Raw genomic sequence first — 16255 nt, 5'->3', positions numbered from 1 at the left:
ATGTCAACATGACCTTTTTAGTTTAAACTAATCCAACTTCTTTGTCTGGTTCTTTTGGACTTGTTACAACATCCAGGGTCGTAAACAATTTGACCTATTTTTCATGCTTATTGTAACATCTTAAGACCTTTTACGTACTTTTTACATTTGAGTTTACAAGAGGAGAGCCTCTTGTAGATCCAAGAGTCACAACAGCCCAGACTCGTGTGGGGTTTCTATACCCCATCACACCATTTCTGTGTAAATGGGTTTAAAATACATTAATGAAGGAAGCTTGTCTCACCCAGCAACTGTAGCTACGTAGACTGTGATATACAGAGAATGTTACTGGCTGAGACCTGTCTGTCAGTAAATTGTGACCTGTCCTTGCTGGGGCTGCTGTCTGACATCACAAGAGTGATCACGGTTACGGCAGGCTAGTGGGAGTCACCTCCTTCCCTGAATGGGAGGATCATATATTGAATTATCCATCAGTGTTGCAGGACCCTGGGCAGCAGATTGCATTCATTGCCAAAATGGAGCAAAGAAAGCCAAGTGACAGCACTACAATTGGGAAAGTAGCAGCTCATGTCCCCGATCTCATCGTATATGGCGATTTCTCCCAGGAGCTGCCTTTCATTGAGAGTTTTGATGGAGTATTGCTTTTTGCAGACATTTCAGGTGGGTAGAGAGATTATTAAGGGTGGGATTTTCAGAAGGGCCCAAGGAAGTTAGGTGCCCAACTTCCATTTAAAATCAATGGGATTTGTGTGCCTAAAGGCTTGTCTACATGGCAAATTACTGTGTAGCAAGCCAGGGTGTGAATCAATAGGTTGCCAGCTTGCCACGCACTAACTTGGTGTGTGGACAATGCTACACCAGAGTGAAAAGTTCCAGAGTGTGGCTTGATGTACCTTGCTCTCAACCAGCAGCATGCTAAGCTATATCCATGACTTAGCAGTGTCCATACGATGAGTGACTGGGTGGCAAGCTGGTATGCTGTAGAGTCACACCCTGGCTTATTGTGCAGTAACTCACCACGTAGACAAGTCCTAACTCCCTTATTAGGCCTTTCTGAAAAGCCCACCCTTAGTACATGGAAGGTTTAAAAGAGATATTGTCTGCGGTAATGGGAGACTTGGGCCCAAATCTAGCTGAAGTCACAGCTGAAATGGCTTAGGGACTTTCGTCTTTATTACGTTGACCGTTTTGCAGAATTGGCGTCTTTAGGCTGAAAAGAGTTTGGGACAGGAGTAGCAGAGGATGGTGCAGCAGCTGCTCAGGGCAGAGTTGTCAACTGCCGTCCTCATCCTGGAACTTTATGCAATTTTTTAGATATGATGGGCCCAGGCCAAAGAGTACCTGGAAGATAAGGACTGGGACCTTGAACTTGACTTTGTATTATGTGGGAAGATAGGTTTGATGTGGTTGTGATAGTTTGTGTTGCTGTGGAGATGTGCTGCCACATTCTCAGTTTTCTGAGGTGTGAAGGCTTTATGCCCAGGTATTTTGCATTTCTATAGCCCAGCTGGGAGGTGAGGAAAGCATATATAACAGAGACCAGGTCATCATTCTCTAGGATGAGTCTCTCCTAGACAACTGGATGTTGTAGAGAAATTTACTTGAGGATGCTACTGTGTGAGATTGTATCATCAGCGAACATTCCTAAACTACAGATTGAATTGACCAACGATGGATATGTACCTTCAACCAAAGGAGACTGCACTGTGATTGCAAACGCCTCTACCCACTGGCATCTCCTCTGTCTTGCTCAGGTTCTGCTTTAATCAGGTGTTCTCCATCCATGAACTGATCTCCTCCAAGCACTGGGCCATCTTGGTGGTAGGGGTATAATCATATATATATGCGGAAGGAGAAGCAGAGCTGTGTGCCATCTGCATATTGCTGGCACTTGTGTCCCTGTTGTCTGACCAGTCTGTAGGTATTGAATAGGACTGGAGAGAGAACTGATCCTTGTGGCACTCTGCAAGTGAAAGGTCTGATGGGAGACAAGCAATTTCCCATCACTACCTAGAAAGGACTTAATGCTTTTTAGCATGTTCCCCTGGATTGTAACATCTTAAGAACTTTTACGTACTTTTTACATTTGAGTTTACAAGAGGAGAGCCTCTTGTAGATCCAAGAGTCACAACAGCCCAGACTCGTGTGGAGTTTCTATACCCCATCACACCATTTCTGTGTAAATGGGTTTAAAATACATTAATGAAGGAAGCTTGTCTCACCTATCAGAGGGGTAGCCGTGTTAGTCTGAATCTGTAAAAAGCAACAGAGGGTCCTCTGGCAACTTTGAGATTAACAGAAGTATTGGGAGCATAAGCTTTCATGGGTAAGAACCTCACTTCTTCAGATGCAAGTCTGAAGAAGTGCATCTGAAGAAGTGAGGTTCTTACCCACGAAAGCTTATGCTCCCAATACTTCTGTTAGTCTCAAAGGTGCCACAGGACCCTCTGTTGCTTGTCTCACCTAGCAACTGTAGCTATGTAGACTGTGATATACAGAGAATGTTACTGGCTGAGACCTGTCTGTCAGTGAATTGTGACCTGTCCTTGCTGGGGCTGCTGTCTGACATCACAAGAGTGATCACGGTTACGGCAGGCTAGTGGGAGTCACCTCCTTCCCTGAATGGGAGGATCATATATTGAATTATCCATCAGTGTTGCAGGACCCTGGGCAGCAGATTGCATTCATTGCCAAAATGGAGCAAAGAAAGCCAAGTGACAGCACTACAATTGGGAAAGTAGCAGCTCATGTCCCCGATCTCATCGTATATGGCGATTTCTCCCAGGAGCTGCCTTTCATTGAGAGTTTTGATGGAGTATTGCTTTTTGCAGACATTTCAGGTGGGTAGAGAGATTATTAAGGGTGGGATTTTCAGAAGGGCCCAAGGAAGTTAGGTGCCCAACTTCCATTTAAAATCAATGGGATTTGTGTGCCTAAAGGCTTGTCTACATGGCAAATTACTGTGTAGCAAGCCAGGGTGTGAATCAATAGGTTGCCAGCTTGCCACGCACTAACTTGGTGTGTGGACAATGCTACACCAGAGTGAAAAGTTCCAGAGTGTGGCTTGATGTACCTTGCTCTCAACCAGCAGCATGCTAAGCTATATCCATGACTTAGCAGTGTCCATACGATGAGTGACTGAGTGGCAAGCTGGTATGCTGTAGAGTCACACCCTGGCTTATTGTGCAGTAACTCACCACGTAGACAAGTCCTAACTCCCTTATTAGGCCTTTCTGAAAAGCCCACCCTTAGTACATGGAAGGTTTAAAAGAGATATTGTCTGCGGTAATGGGAGACTTGGGCCCAAATCTAGCTGAAGTCACAGCTGAAATGGCTTAGGGACTTTCGTCTTTATTACGTTGACCGTTTTGCAGAATTGGCGTCTTTAGGCTGAAAAGAGTTTGGGACAGGAGTAGCAGAGGATGGTGCAGCAGCTGCTCAGGGCAGAGTTGTCAACTGCCGTCCTCATCCTGGAACTTTATGCAATTTTTTAGATATGATGGGCCCAGGCCAAAGAGTACCTGGAAGATAAGGACTGGGACCTTGAACTTGACTTTGTATTATGTGGGAAGATAGGTTTGATGTGGTTGTGATAGTTTGTGTTGCTGTGGAGATGTGCTGCCACATTCTCAGTTTTCTGAGGTGTGAAGGCTTTATGCCCAGGTATTTTGCATTTCTATAGCCCAGCTGGGAGGTGAGGAAAGCATATATAACAGAGACCAGGTCATCATTCTCTAGAATGAGTCTCTCCTAGACAACTGGATGTTGTAGAGAAAGTTACTTGAGGATGCTACTGTGTGAGATTGTATCATCAGCGAACATTCCTAAACTACAGATTGAATTGACCAACGATGGATGTGTACCTTCAACCAAAGGAGACTGCACTGTGATTGCAAACGCCTCTACCCACTGGCATCTACTCTGTCTTGCTCAGGTTCTGCTTTAATCAGTGTTCTCCATCCATGAACTGATCTCCAAGCACTGGGCCATCTTGTATATGCGGAAGGAGAAGCAGAGCTGTGTGTCATCTGCATATTGCTGGCACTTGTGTCCCTGTTGTCTGACCAGTTTGTAGGTATTGAATAGGACTGGAGAGAGAACTGATCCTTGTGGCACTCTGCAAGTGAAAGGTCTGATGGGAGACAAGCAATTTCCCATCACTACCTAGAAAGGACTTAATGTTTTTTAGCATGTTCCCCTGGATCTCTGCCACCTCTCTCAGAAGAGTCAGCATGATCTCATGGCAAACAGGGTCAAATGGAGTGGGGGAAGGATCAGAACTAGAAAGCAGGGACAGTTCCAACATAGGAACAAAGTGAACTGAAAGAACTAGGGACTTGAAAATCAGGGACTGTTGCATGCAGGGTGGATAAAAATTAATTAAAAAATATAAAAGGATTTTTTTATTTAAATAGGATTATTTTTATTTAAATATAGATTTATTTTAAGAAAAAACAACCCGATTTAAAATTAAACTTGAAATTAGCAACTTATGTTAAGGCCTAAACTTATAGCCTATTAAAATCATTTAAATTACATACAAAAATAATACATAGCGGTACACATTTGTTGCCAAGTTTTAATGAAAGTCAAATTTCATTTCAAATGAGCCGGTGGAAGTCACTGGCTAAGCACCTGGAACCAGAGTTAGCTGATGTGCTAAACCAGTTTTTGGCGGCAGTAGCCTCTTGTGCGGTGCAGAATGAAATAAAGAAAATATTCTGTTTATTCAGCTAGTTCAGTTCAAAGACTAGTTCATTCAAAATTAAGAAGCCAGTTGGAAGTTGAAAAAGAGGGAATGCTTGTTTTCCTCTTCCAATTGCAAACAAAAACAAGGTGAAAGAGGATGCGATCGACTTGTTCTAAAATCTTGAAGGACGTGGTGACCTAGAAACTCCAGTTGAATTCACTAACTACAGATAATACTTCCTTTGCTTAATAAATCAGTTTTAAATGGAAAATAAGTTTTGTTAAACTTTTTTTCTTATGTATCCAGCACATTTTAGGTAACACAAAGCATGTCTGACTGCAGTCGCTGAGATCATCTGCCATTTCTTGCCTCCTCCAGTGGCTGCCTGACTGCTGTTTGTGTTACAGGTTTTACTGCACTGACGGAGAAGTTTAGCACGGACACCAGTCTGGACTGTGGCGCTGAGCAGCTAACACAGACCCTCAATCATTATGTAGGGGATATTGTGGAAAGTAAGTAACGAGCAGCATGATCCCTCGCTGAGAGCACTTCCTTGGCTCAGGTCTGGGGAACTGAAGAAATGCCCATCAGAAAGGCATTCTGTTAAGCAGCCTGGGCCCTTCTTGGAGGTTGGGATCTTCTCTGTCACTTAGGGAGCCTTGAAAATCTCCCAAGATTAGGAGGGCTGGATGGAGCTGCTTTGGGAACCAGTCTTTGCTGCTCCTCACTGGCACAGCGTGTCCTGCTTTGAAGAGTCCATTGTTCCTTTGGCTCTACCCTGGTGTATGCCTCCACCTAAGTTCCCTGTAAGCTGCACGGCCACATGGCAGCCTCTCAGTGCCATGCAGGTGCTCAGGGAATCCGCCACAGCCGGGGGATGGGCGCTTATCCTGCGGCCCCATCCCCAAAGCTGCTGCGGCGAGGAGAGGCACCTCTCCCCCACAGCCCAGGTGCTGATGCGGGGAGAAAGAGCTGAGGGGAGTCCTCTCTTCCCGCTGTAGCCCCCTCCCACACTCCAAACCCTTCATCCCGGATCCACCCCAGAGCCCGCACTCCCAGCTGGAGCCCTCACCCCCTGCTCCCCAGCCCTCTGCCCCAGCCCTGAGCCCCTCATCCCTGGCACCACCCCAGAGCCCGCACCCCCAGCTGGCGCCCTCACCCCCTGCTCCCCAGCCCTCTGCCCCAGCCCTGACCACACTCCTAACCTCTCGGCCCCGGCCCCACCCTCACCACATGAATTTTTTTATGAGTCACATATCACCTCCATATTGGTGCACATAACAAAATTCATTCCACACATGGGTGGGAAAAATTAGAGGGAACACTCGTCTCCACCCCATTTCACTGGAAGAGCAACGTCTTGTTGTTTATGTGGCCAAGGAGTAGGGTGACTCTGTGACATCAGCACACTAATGATTTGGGGATCTGAGCTCTGACAAAAGTTACCAATTCCCTCTCAGGATCTAGAAAGCATCCCAACACCCTCAGAGCACAATGTGGCCCTTCCTTGTCTATCTTAGACTTTTATATGGCCTCCAACACCCCTGTGAGGAAGTGAGGTAGGGGAGTGCTATTATTCATGTTATGGATAAGGAACCCAGGCATGGAGAGGCCAGGTGATTTGCCCAACGTCACACCTGTAGTCTGTGATGGAGCAGGGAACCAAAACCAAGTCGCCAGAGTCTCTGGCTTAGCTCCCTAACCACTGGATCATCCTTCCTTATCTCCTGCTGTCACATTGCTTTTGAGAACTTGCTTCAAAACTTCCCATGGAGCAGTGCTTCTCAGGTTGTCCCTGGGCCCTCCCTGTTGGATGCGACATTTTGAGAACTGAGCAGTAGGGGATTTGAAGGGTTGGGAGAAGAGGTCGGTCTGGGAAGGGATATTTTTAGTTGCCATAGAAACACTGTGCTCTGCCTCCTTATGGTGGCTTTTGAGATGGAGTTTAACTCCCTGATTTTTGCTCTGAGCCCTCAGCAGCTGGGAGCTTTGTTGTGATGACATGCTCAAGCATACACCATCTTGCTCACTCAGTCATACCTACTCTGCAATATATGCCCCCTCAATGTGTGCATGCACAAACACACACACACACACGTGCCCATCCCCCGATCGACAGAACAATTTGTTCCATGATTTTCTTTGACAAGAGCTGTGTGTAACTTCTCTCACCTTTTCTCTTGCTGCAGAGGTGCTGATTTATGGAGGCGATATCTTGAAATGTGCAGGTATTTATTAGCTTGTGATATCTGGGGTGGGGTAGAGCTAGGGTTACCATATTTCAACAAGCAAAAAAGAGGACGGGAGGAGCCCCGCCCTAGCCCCGCCCCTGCCCCTCCCACTTCCCGCCCCCCCAGAACCCCCAACCCTCCCCCCGTTCCTTGTCCCCTGACTGCCCCCTCCTGGGACCCCTGCCCCTAACTGCCCCCCGGGACTCCACTCCCTATCTAAGCCTCCTTGCCTCTTGTCCCCTGACTGCCCCAACCCTTATCCACACCCCCACCCCCAGACAGACCCCTGGGACTCCCACGCCCCATCCAACCACTCCCCACCCCCTGACAGCCCCCCCCAGAACTCCCAACCCATCTAAACCCCTCTGCTCCCTGTCCCCTGACTGCTCCGATCCCTCTCCCCACTCCTGCCCCCTGACAGCTCCCCCCCAGAACTCCCAGCCCCCTACCCCCTGCTCCTTGTCCCCTGACTGCCCCCTCCTGGGACCCCTGCTCCTAACTGCCCTCCAGAACCCCACCCCCTACCTAAGACTCCCTGTTCCTTGTCCCCTAACTGCCCCCTCCTAAGACCCCCCCCAACTGCCCCCCAGGACCCTACCCCCTACCTGTACCCTGACTGCCCAAAACTTTCTCCACTCCCCTCCAAAAGCCCCCCCCCCCGTTTCTTGACTGCCCCCTCCAGAACCTCCCTGTCCCTTCTCCTGCCCCCCCTTACCCTGCTGCTCAGAACAGGGTGTTGGGCTCTGTGCCAGCCGGACACATGGCTGAGCTCCCCTGCACAACACAAAACCCGGTCCCTGGCCCTGCACAGGGCTGCCGGACCGGGCTGCAGGAGGAGGAGCTACCGGCCGGCTCAGAATGCAGGGAGGGGGGGGTGGGAGGAGGAAGCTGCTCCAGAGTCCAGCCCGGGACTTCCCTGCAGCCCTCCCAGCCGCTCGCTCTGCCGGGGGAGGGGGAAATCCCGGACATTGTGAGTGCTTTACAAATTCCCCCCGGACGCTATTTTTAGAACAAAAAGGAGGACATGTCCGGGTAAATCCGGACGAATGGTAACCCTAGGTAGAGCGGCCTACTCTCCCGTTGTCATTTGACTTGTGAGGCTCTGGACAGTGGCGGCATTCAAACTAGCCGACTCCCTTTTCTTGTTCTATTGTACCCGTCCCTCTGGCTTCTATTCCCACAGAGCTGATCTATGATTTGGAAGAAGCAAGAATTTACACTATATCTTTCAGTTAGAAACAACCCCGATTCCCCTTCCTCTGTGTCTGATTGAGAAATCCTGGCTGGTGCTTCCTTTAGAACTGAGCTCAGATGGAAGTTAGGCACCTAAATACCTTTATTTGTGCATAAGCTTTCATGGGTAAAACCCCCCACTTCTTCAGATGCATGGATACACTTCTTCACTCCATGCATCTAAAGATGTGCGTTTTTTACCCACGAAATCTTATGCCCAAATAAATCTGTTAGTCTTTAAGGTGCCACCGGACTCCTTGTTGTTTTTGTGGATACAGACTACCCCCCTGATACTAAATACCTTTGGGGATCTCGGCCTGAATGACTGTGCTAGCAGTTGCCCAAGGGCGATAGGAGGTGCAAAGCCTTAGATGTATCTTAGCCAGCGGACACAGGTTTGTGTGTGTGGGAGAGAGGAGGGGAACATGCAGCAAGCCACTGCAAGGGGTCACTGACGGGGAAGGGACACTTGCAGTCAGTGGTTATAAGGGATCACCGGGAAGGAAGGTTTACTTGTAAAAAGCAGCTGCAGGGCATTACTGAGGCCTGGTCTACACTACGAGTTTAGGTCGAATTTAGCAGCGTTAATTCGAATTAAGCCTGGACACGTTCACACGACGAAGCCCTTTTTTTCGACTTAAAGGGCCCTTTAAATCGGTTTCTTTACTCCACCTCCAATGAGGGGATTAGCGCTAAAATCGGCCTTTGCGGGTCGGAATTGGGGTAGTGTGGACGGAATTCGACGTTATTGGCCGCCGGGAGCTATCCCACAGTGCTTCATTGTGACCGCTCTGGACAGCACTCTCAACTCAGATGCACTGGCCAGGTAGACAGGAAAAGCCCCGCGAACTTTTGAATTTCATTTCCTGTTTGCCCAGCGTGGAGAGCACAGATGACCACGCAGAGCTCATCAGCACAGGTAACCATGATGGAGTCCCAGGATCGCAAAAGAGGTCCATCATGGACTGAACGGGAGGTATGGGATCTGCTCACCATATGGGGAGATGAATCAGTGCTAGCTGAACTCCGTAGCAGTAAACGAAATGGCAAAATATTAGAAAAGGTCTCAAAGGCCATGAAGGACAGAGGCCATAACAGGGACGCACAGCAGTGCCGCATGAAAATTAAGAAGCTAAGGCAAGCCTACCACAAAGCCAGAGAGGCAAACGGAAGGTCCGGGACAGAGCCGCAAACATGCCGCTTCTACGCGGAGCTGCATGCCATGTTAGGGGGTGCAGCCACCACTACCCCAACTGTGTGCTATGACTCCGTCAATGGAGAAACACGCAACAGGGAAGCGGGTTCAGGGTACGAGGAAGATGAGGATGAAGATAATATAGATAGCTCACAGCAGCAAGGAAGCGGAGAAACCGGTTTCCCCAACAGCCAGGATATGTTTATCACCCTAGACCTGGAACCAGTAACCCCCGAACTCACCCAAGGCGTGCTCCCAGACCCTGAGGGCACACAGGGGACCTCTGGTGAGTGTACCAGACTTGTGAGGCTGTTGTAAGTTGTAAATATTACACATGGAATCGGCGTTCCACGGCATGAACCTGCCCCAGTAACACCATGATTTGCACATTGCTGGGGCCTGTACTTTGTCAGAGGTCTATGTCCATGTCAATTTCCTCATCACTCTCGTCGCCACGCTGCAATCGCCTCATCGGCTGGTCCTGGTTTTGCTTTGGCATGTCCTGGCTCTGCATATACTCCAGGACAATGCGCGTGGTGTTCATAGTGCTCATAATTGCTGAGGTGATCTGAGCGGGCTCCATGATCCCAGTGCTATGGCCTCTGGTCTAAAAAAAAGCGCGAAACTATTGTCTGACGGAGGGAGGGGCGAGTGACGACATGGCGTACAGGTACAGGGAATTAAAATCAACAAAGGTGGCTGTGCATCAGGGTGAAACACAAACAACTATCACACAGAATGGCCCCCCCCGAAGATTGAACTCAAAACCCTGGGTTTAGCAGGCCGTTGATTTCACAGAGGGAGGGGAAGCAAATGAATACAGAACAAATCCATTTTTTACATCTTAAGCTGGCAGCCGACGGTGCAGCATGACTGGTAGCCCTCGGCATCTTCTGGGTGCTTGGCAGAAAATACTGGGCGCTTGGCAGAAAATAGCATACTACGACTGATAGCCGCCATCATCATTGGGAAGGCAGCAGAATATGACTGGGGGACATTCGGAGTTTCAGCCATCATCTGATCGAACTGCAGTATGACGACGACGGATACCAGTCATAATACACCATCTACTGCCAAAAGGCAAGGGGCTGCTGCTGTGTAGCAATGCAGCCCCACGTCTGCCAGCCCCACGTCTGCCAGCACCCAGATAGCCGATGAAGCCTACCAGTCATACTGCACCATCTACTGCCAAAAGGCAATTAGCTGCTGCTGTGTAGCAATGCAGTACCATGTCTGCCGGCACCCAGAGGACATATGGTGGCGGTGAGCTGAGCTGAGCTGAGCGGGCTCCATGCTTGGCATGGTATGTTGTCTGCACAGGTAACCCAGGGAAAAAGGCGCGAATCGATTGTCTGCTGTTGCTCTGACGGAGGGGGAGGGGCCTGATGACATGTACCCAGAACCCCCCCCCGCGAAACTGTTTTGCGTCATTCAGGCATTGGGATCTCAACCCAGAATTCCAATGGGCGGCGGAGACTGCGGGAACTGTGGGATAGCTACCCATAGTGCAACACTCCGGAAGACGACGCTAGCCTCGGTACTGTGGACGCAGTCTGCCGACTTAATGCACTTAGAGCATTTTATGTGGGGACACACACAATCAGCTGTATACAACCGATTTCTATAAAACCAGCTTCTATAAATTCGACCTAATTTCGTAGTGTAGACATACCCTGAGTGGGAAGAGGTAGTCACAACCGACAGCTGCTAGAAGCATAGAGGGGTTGGTCTGTTCACAGCCAGGAGGTGCTAAGGAGTTTGGGGTGGTTAGTGAGCAATCTCTCTGTGGGTCAGAGTGCTGGGCAGGTACAGGTAGATCTGCTGTGGCTTGCTGAAAAGCCAAGTGGCTTTGTCAGCACTTTAGAAACAAGAAGAGTATGTATCCCATAAGTCTCTGTCACTCTGCCTTCCCCAGGGGATGCACTGCTTGCACTGTGGAGAGTGCAACGAAGCCAGATGAGCGATATCATTACATTGGCGCTGAAATGTAGCCTGAGGATCCAGAAAGAGTATGGGGTTCGTGAAACTGAAGTGGGTCTGAAGCTCCAAGTGAAGATAGGTACTATGGCTACTAATGGAATAACAATACTTTGCAGTCACTAGAGAGCACATTCCCAAAGCACTTTACAAAAGTGAATAGGAAGCATTCGCCCCATTGTGCAGGGGGGGAAGCAGAGGCAAATGGAGATGAAATATCTTGCCCCAGGTCACACAGTGAGTTGGTGGTGGGATGGGATGAGCATTCAGGACTCCTCACTGCCAGTTCCTTGCCCTAACCAGTAAGCAATTCTGCTTCCTGAGTGGACAGTCACATGAGCCCCCACTCCCCTTGCTCCCAAGATATGCCGCTGAGAAACACCCTGCCCAAATCTCATTCAATTTCTAGTGTGCCAGGAGTCTGTAAAAGATGTTAATTGCTCAGTGATCTGATCAGTTGCATCCTTTTCGGCAGCTGCATGGGAAAAGCCGCTTCTGTGGTAGGGAAAATGTATTTCTGGTCAGAGAGGAGAGAATTTTGGGGACTGGAATAAAGAACATTTCACCTCTAAGTTGCTGGTTCAAATTGAGCCTGTGGAAGTGGTGACCAAGACTCGTTCCTATCTGATTGCTTGCTGGCTCATGTGAAATGCATTGCAGGTCTTGTTTTAGTTCATAGCAGACATATATCTGTGACACGTAAACCATCCTTACATTTAGAAACAACAGTCTCATCGGAGAAGCCAAGGACTGAATGGGCCTTGGGGATCAAACTCCTGAAGTACCTTAGGGAGGCAGTTTGGGGCAGTTGGTCCTAGAGCTGGCCATTCTGTATCTATTATGTGAATAAACAACTACAATTTATTGGTGCCAGTCTGGCACCTTTCATCGGTGCTGACTGTACCTAGTTTATTTTTACAGAGCTATGACTGTCTCTGAATAGCTTCTGACTAGGACTCATGGACAAAATTCCATCAAAACTGTTTTTCAACGGAAAATTGGGTTTTCTACTAAGCAATTTTTGTTATGAAGAGTGTCTGTTTTCCATGGAAAATTTCAATTTTCCATCAAAAAACCCCAAACAGCTGAAAACTGAAATATTTCGATTTAGAAATCCTGCCACAGTGCCTCATGGGAATTGTATTTTGGTCATCTAATGTCCTCCTTAGCTGGACTACATCTCCCATTGTACACAATGAACAAAGACTCCTCCGATTATTAACCACTTCCCCTCACTAAGAGAGGACATTAAGAAGCATCATGGGTGATGAAGTCAAACTAACAGAGAGTCCTGTGGCACCTTTAAGACTAACGGATGTATTGAACCATAAGCTTTCGTGGGTGAATACCTACTTCGTCAGATCTTGCGTCTGACAAAGTGGGCATTCACCCATGAAAGCTTATGCTCCAACACATCTGTTAGTCTTAAAAGTGCCACAGGACCCTCTGTTGCTTTTTACAGATCCAGACTAACACGGCCACCCCTCTGGTACTAGTAGTCGAACTAGAGAGCCCAACCTATAGAGAATAATGGGAGCTTGAGGCATCAGAACGACAACTCCCATAAATAAAGTGGCAGTATTTCCAAATCCATCTTTTTGTTTTGTTTTCAGCCAAAGTATTTCAGCATTTGAATTTCTGCTGAAAATCAACATTTTTAATGGAAAATTTAGATGAAAATTATTTCTTTTTTGTTTGAATTGAAATGGTCAGTGGAAAGAGTACCCCCTTTATTTACCAGCTCTACTTCTGAGTATTTCACATCCATGGAAAGCAACAGGAAGTTGCTAGCCATTAGGGTTGTGGGAAGTGCCTTCACGGTACCTCTGTTCCTTTCTGTTTGGCAAAGGAATGTAAAGCCACCTAAGTTTGGGATCTTCAGCAACTTGCTCTTTTGCCATTTCCTTATATTAAGCTGGGGAGTTTTAGATTACATCTGGATGTTTTTTCTGTGTGTGTTTTCAAGCAGACATTTACAAGCTCCCTTTACGCAAACTCCCAGCAGCAGCAGACTGAGAGCAAAATCCTTCTGCTTGCTGGCCCCCTGGTTAGACCACACAGACAGAATGTACAGTGATGTCCCAAATGAGAGAGTGCTTTTACTGAGTTCAACTCAAAGTCTTAGTAGATGCTGCACTGAGCCGGTTCAGAAGGGATTATTGAATTGCATATCACTTTATTGCTATCCAGCCAATGTTTCTCAAACTTATTCATGATGTGGGCACTTGCTACATGCCAAGTACCAAGCTCCAGTTGTTTTTGAGTGATCTGTCTGTGAAGAAAAAAGCATGGGGACAATTATTTTAAATGAGAAGAGTGTAAACATTATGCTCCATATTTGAAATAAATTACTCATTGGCAAAGAGGTGAACTTGGTGGAAACTTATGATCAGGTATAATAATAGGCAATTGTTGATCCACTGGATCATGGTGTACGCGTAAGAGGTCTAGTCAGTGCCTGATGAATCCACCTATGGCTGACAAGCCCAATTTGAGAGTGTGAAGGGTTGGATCACAGAAACCCCCTTGGGAGCTGCCACCCGATGTGCCAAGACTACCTCTACCCCTGCTTTCCCTGCCAACTCGGGATCCCAGCACCCTGTCTTGCTGAGCCAGACACTCCCGTCTGCTCCAGCAAAGACCCAGGATCTGAATTACTTGCCCCAAAGCTGCAGGTTTACCTGAAGGCAGCTAACAGAAGTGTTCCTGTCTTTAGCACTCAGATGCCCAACTCCCCATGGGGTCTAAACCCAAATAAATCCGTTTTACCCTGTATAAAGCTTAAGCAGGGTAAACTCATAAATTGTTCGCCCTCTATAACACTGATAGAGAGATATGCACAGTCGTTTGCTCCCTCAGGTATTAATACATACTCTGAGTTAATTCATAAGTAAAAAGTGATTTTATTAAATACAAAAAGTAGGATTTAAGTGGCTCCAAGTAGTAACAGACAGAACAAAGTCACCAAGCAAAATAAAATAAAATGTGCAAGTCTATGTCTAATCAAACTGAATACAGATAATCTCACCCTTAGAGATGCTTCAGTAAGTTTTTTCCTCAGACTGGACACTTTCCAGGCCTGGGCACAATTCTTTCCCCTGGTACAGCTCTTGTTTCAGCTCAGGTGGTAGCTAAGGGATTCTTCATGATGGCTCCTCCACTTTGTTCTGTTCCACCCTTTTATATATCTTTTGCATAAGGCGGGAATCCTTTGTCCCTCTCCGGGTTCCCACCCCCTCCTTCTCAATGGAAAGACACCAGGTTAAAGATGGATTCCAGTTCAGGTGACATGATCACATGTCACTGCAAGACTTCATTGCCCACTTGCCAGCACACACGTATACAATAAGACTTACAGGTAAAACACAGCCATCTGCAGTCAATTGTCCTGGTTAATGGGAGTCATCAAGATTCCAAACCACCATTAATGGCCCACACTTTACATAATTACAATAGGCCCTCAGAGTTATATTTCATATTTCTAGTTTCAGATACAAGAGTGGTACATTTATACAAATAGGATGATCACACTCAGTAGATTATAAGCTTTGTAATGATACCTTACAAGAGGCCTTTTGCATGAAGCATATTCCAATTACATTATATTCACTCATTAACATATTTTTATAAAACCATATAGACTGCAACGTCACAGAGAGTAACACAGCTTGTTACAAATCTCATAGATCCAGATATTGTCTGAATGGGAGCCCAAGATTACAGCACACTGCTTTCTTCTTCAGATATAAACAGATTGTTATAATGGAAACCAATTTGCAACCTTATATAACAGATGCTACCGTGTGACCCTTATAATTATGTGTGCATTATTATTATTTATTAACTGACATGCTGTTTAATTCATTGGAGAGTGTTGTTCTAGAAATCCTCAGATTCCTGGAATAAATATCACATATTGTCAAGAACTGATCCAAACCTCCCACCCCCCAAAAAATAGGCTGGCCTCCAAAATCCGCTTCTAAGATCATTGAGATACATATATTACAAATGGTAAAGTAAAAATGCCCTCCATAACAATCTTGTTTCTCTTGTCAGGGCTATCTTCAGGTCACATCTCCAAAGTTGTTGTTGGAGACAATAAGCACCAATATTTTCTGGTACTTGGCCAAGCAGTGGATGAAGTTCGGTTGGCCCAAAACCTAGCAAAAGCAAGCGAGGTTATTCTATCGCCGAACTGCTGGGAACTCTGTAACAGGAACATGATAGAAATAGAAACAATTAAAGATCAAAGATCTGTTAAGGTGGGCAATGTGGAGTGTGCAACAATTGTTCATAACCAGTGGCGTTTGTATTGCTTTGTTATCTAGGCTGGGGTGTGTTTACGTGCCCCATTGTCTTCTGCTGGATGCAACCTCACACGTATGCTTGTGTGTATATCTGTTATTGGGCCTGTATCCAATGGACCAGCTGGGCAGAGGGGGCCGAGAGGGATGGTGATGCGAAAGTTGAAAGTGGTGATGAAGTAAGAAGGCATAGTAGAATGTGGACTTAACTTTGGCTTCCTCTTGCCAGGAGTGGCTGGTCATTAGGGAATAAGGGGGGTAAGCCCCACCAGTGATCTCAGAACTGGGTAGTGTAGCTGCTGTAGTGCAGGGGACAGAGCCACAGACCCATGCTCCCTGCAGCCTCCAGCCCCTGCAAGAGTCTCTGCAAGAGAAGGGATGCAAGTGGCAGAGGGAGGAGGTGCAGAGCAGCGAATACCAGAGCTTTCTGAGCAGGGGGCAGGGTTCCGACCTGTGGGGCATCTGAGATTGGTGGTGATGGGTGTCAGGTAGGAGGGGGAAGATTTTGGAGCCTGGGGATGGATTTGCTAGACCTGGAGGGATGTGTGGGGGCATTCTGAGCCTGCGGCTGTCTGGTGGCCAGGGCTCAGAGCTGAGGGTGTGGGCCTGAGCTGTGGAGGTCTGT

At 47.4% G+C, this 16255-nt stretch overlaps 1 protein-coding gene across 1 annotated transcript in view; it reads left to right on the top strand.

Annotated features, from left to right (window-relative positions):
• The first annotated feature begins 394 nt into the window (after positions 1 to 394).
• Positions 395 to 16255, top strand: part of LOC101950113 (adenylate cyclase type 10-like) — a 62369-nt gene continuing 46508 nt past the window's right edge. Inside the window, exons 1-5 of the mRNA XM_065594075.1 lie at positions 395 to 660; positions 5098 to 5202; positions 6880 to 6918; positions 11265 to 11408; positions 15383 to 15588. Of these exons, the coding sequence (XP_065450147.1) occupies positions 516 to 660; positions 5098 to 5202; positions 6880 to 6918; positions 11265 to 11408; positions 15383 to 15588 (639 nt within the window). The 5' untranslated portion in view covers positions 395 to 515. The remainder of the gene's footprint in view (positions 661 to 5097; positions 5203 to 6879; positions 6919 to 11264; positions 11409 to 15382; positions 15589 to 16255) is intronic.

This window comes from Chrysemys picta, chromosome 4 (genome assembly GCF_011386835.1).
Source record: "Chrysemys picta bellii isolate R12L10 chromosome 4, ASM1138683v2, whole genome shotgun sequence".
Classification (NCBI taxonomy): domain Eukaryota; kingdom Metazoa; phylum Chordata; order Testudines; family Emydidae; genus Chrysemys; species Chrysemys picta.
This window is presented reverse-complemented; position numbering and strand designations above follow the sequence as displayed.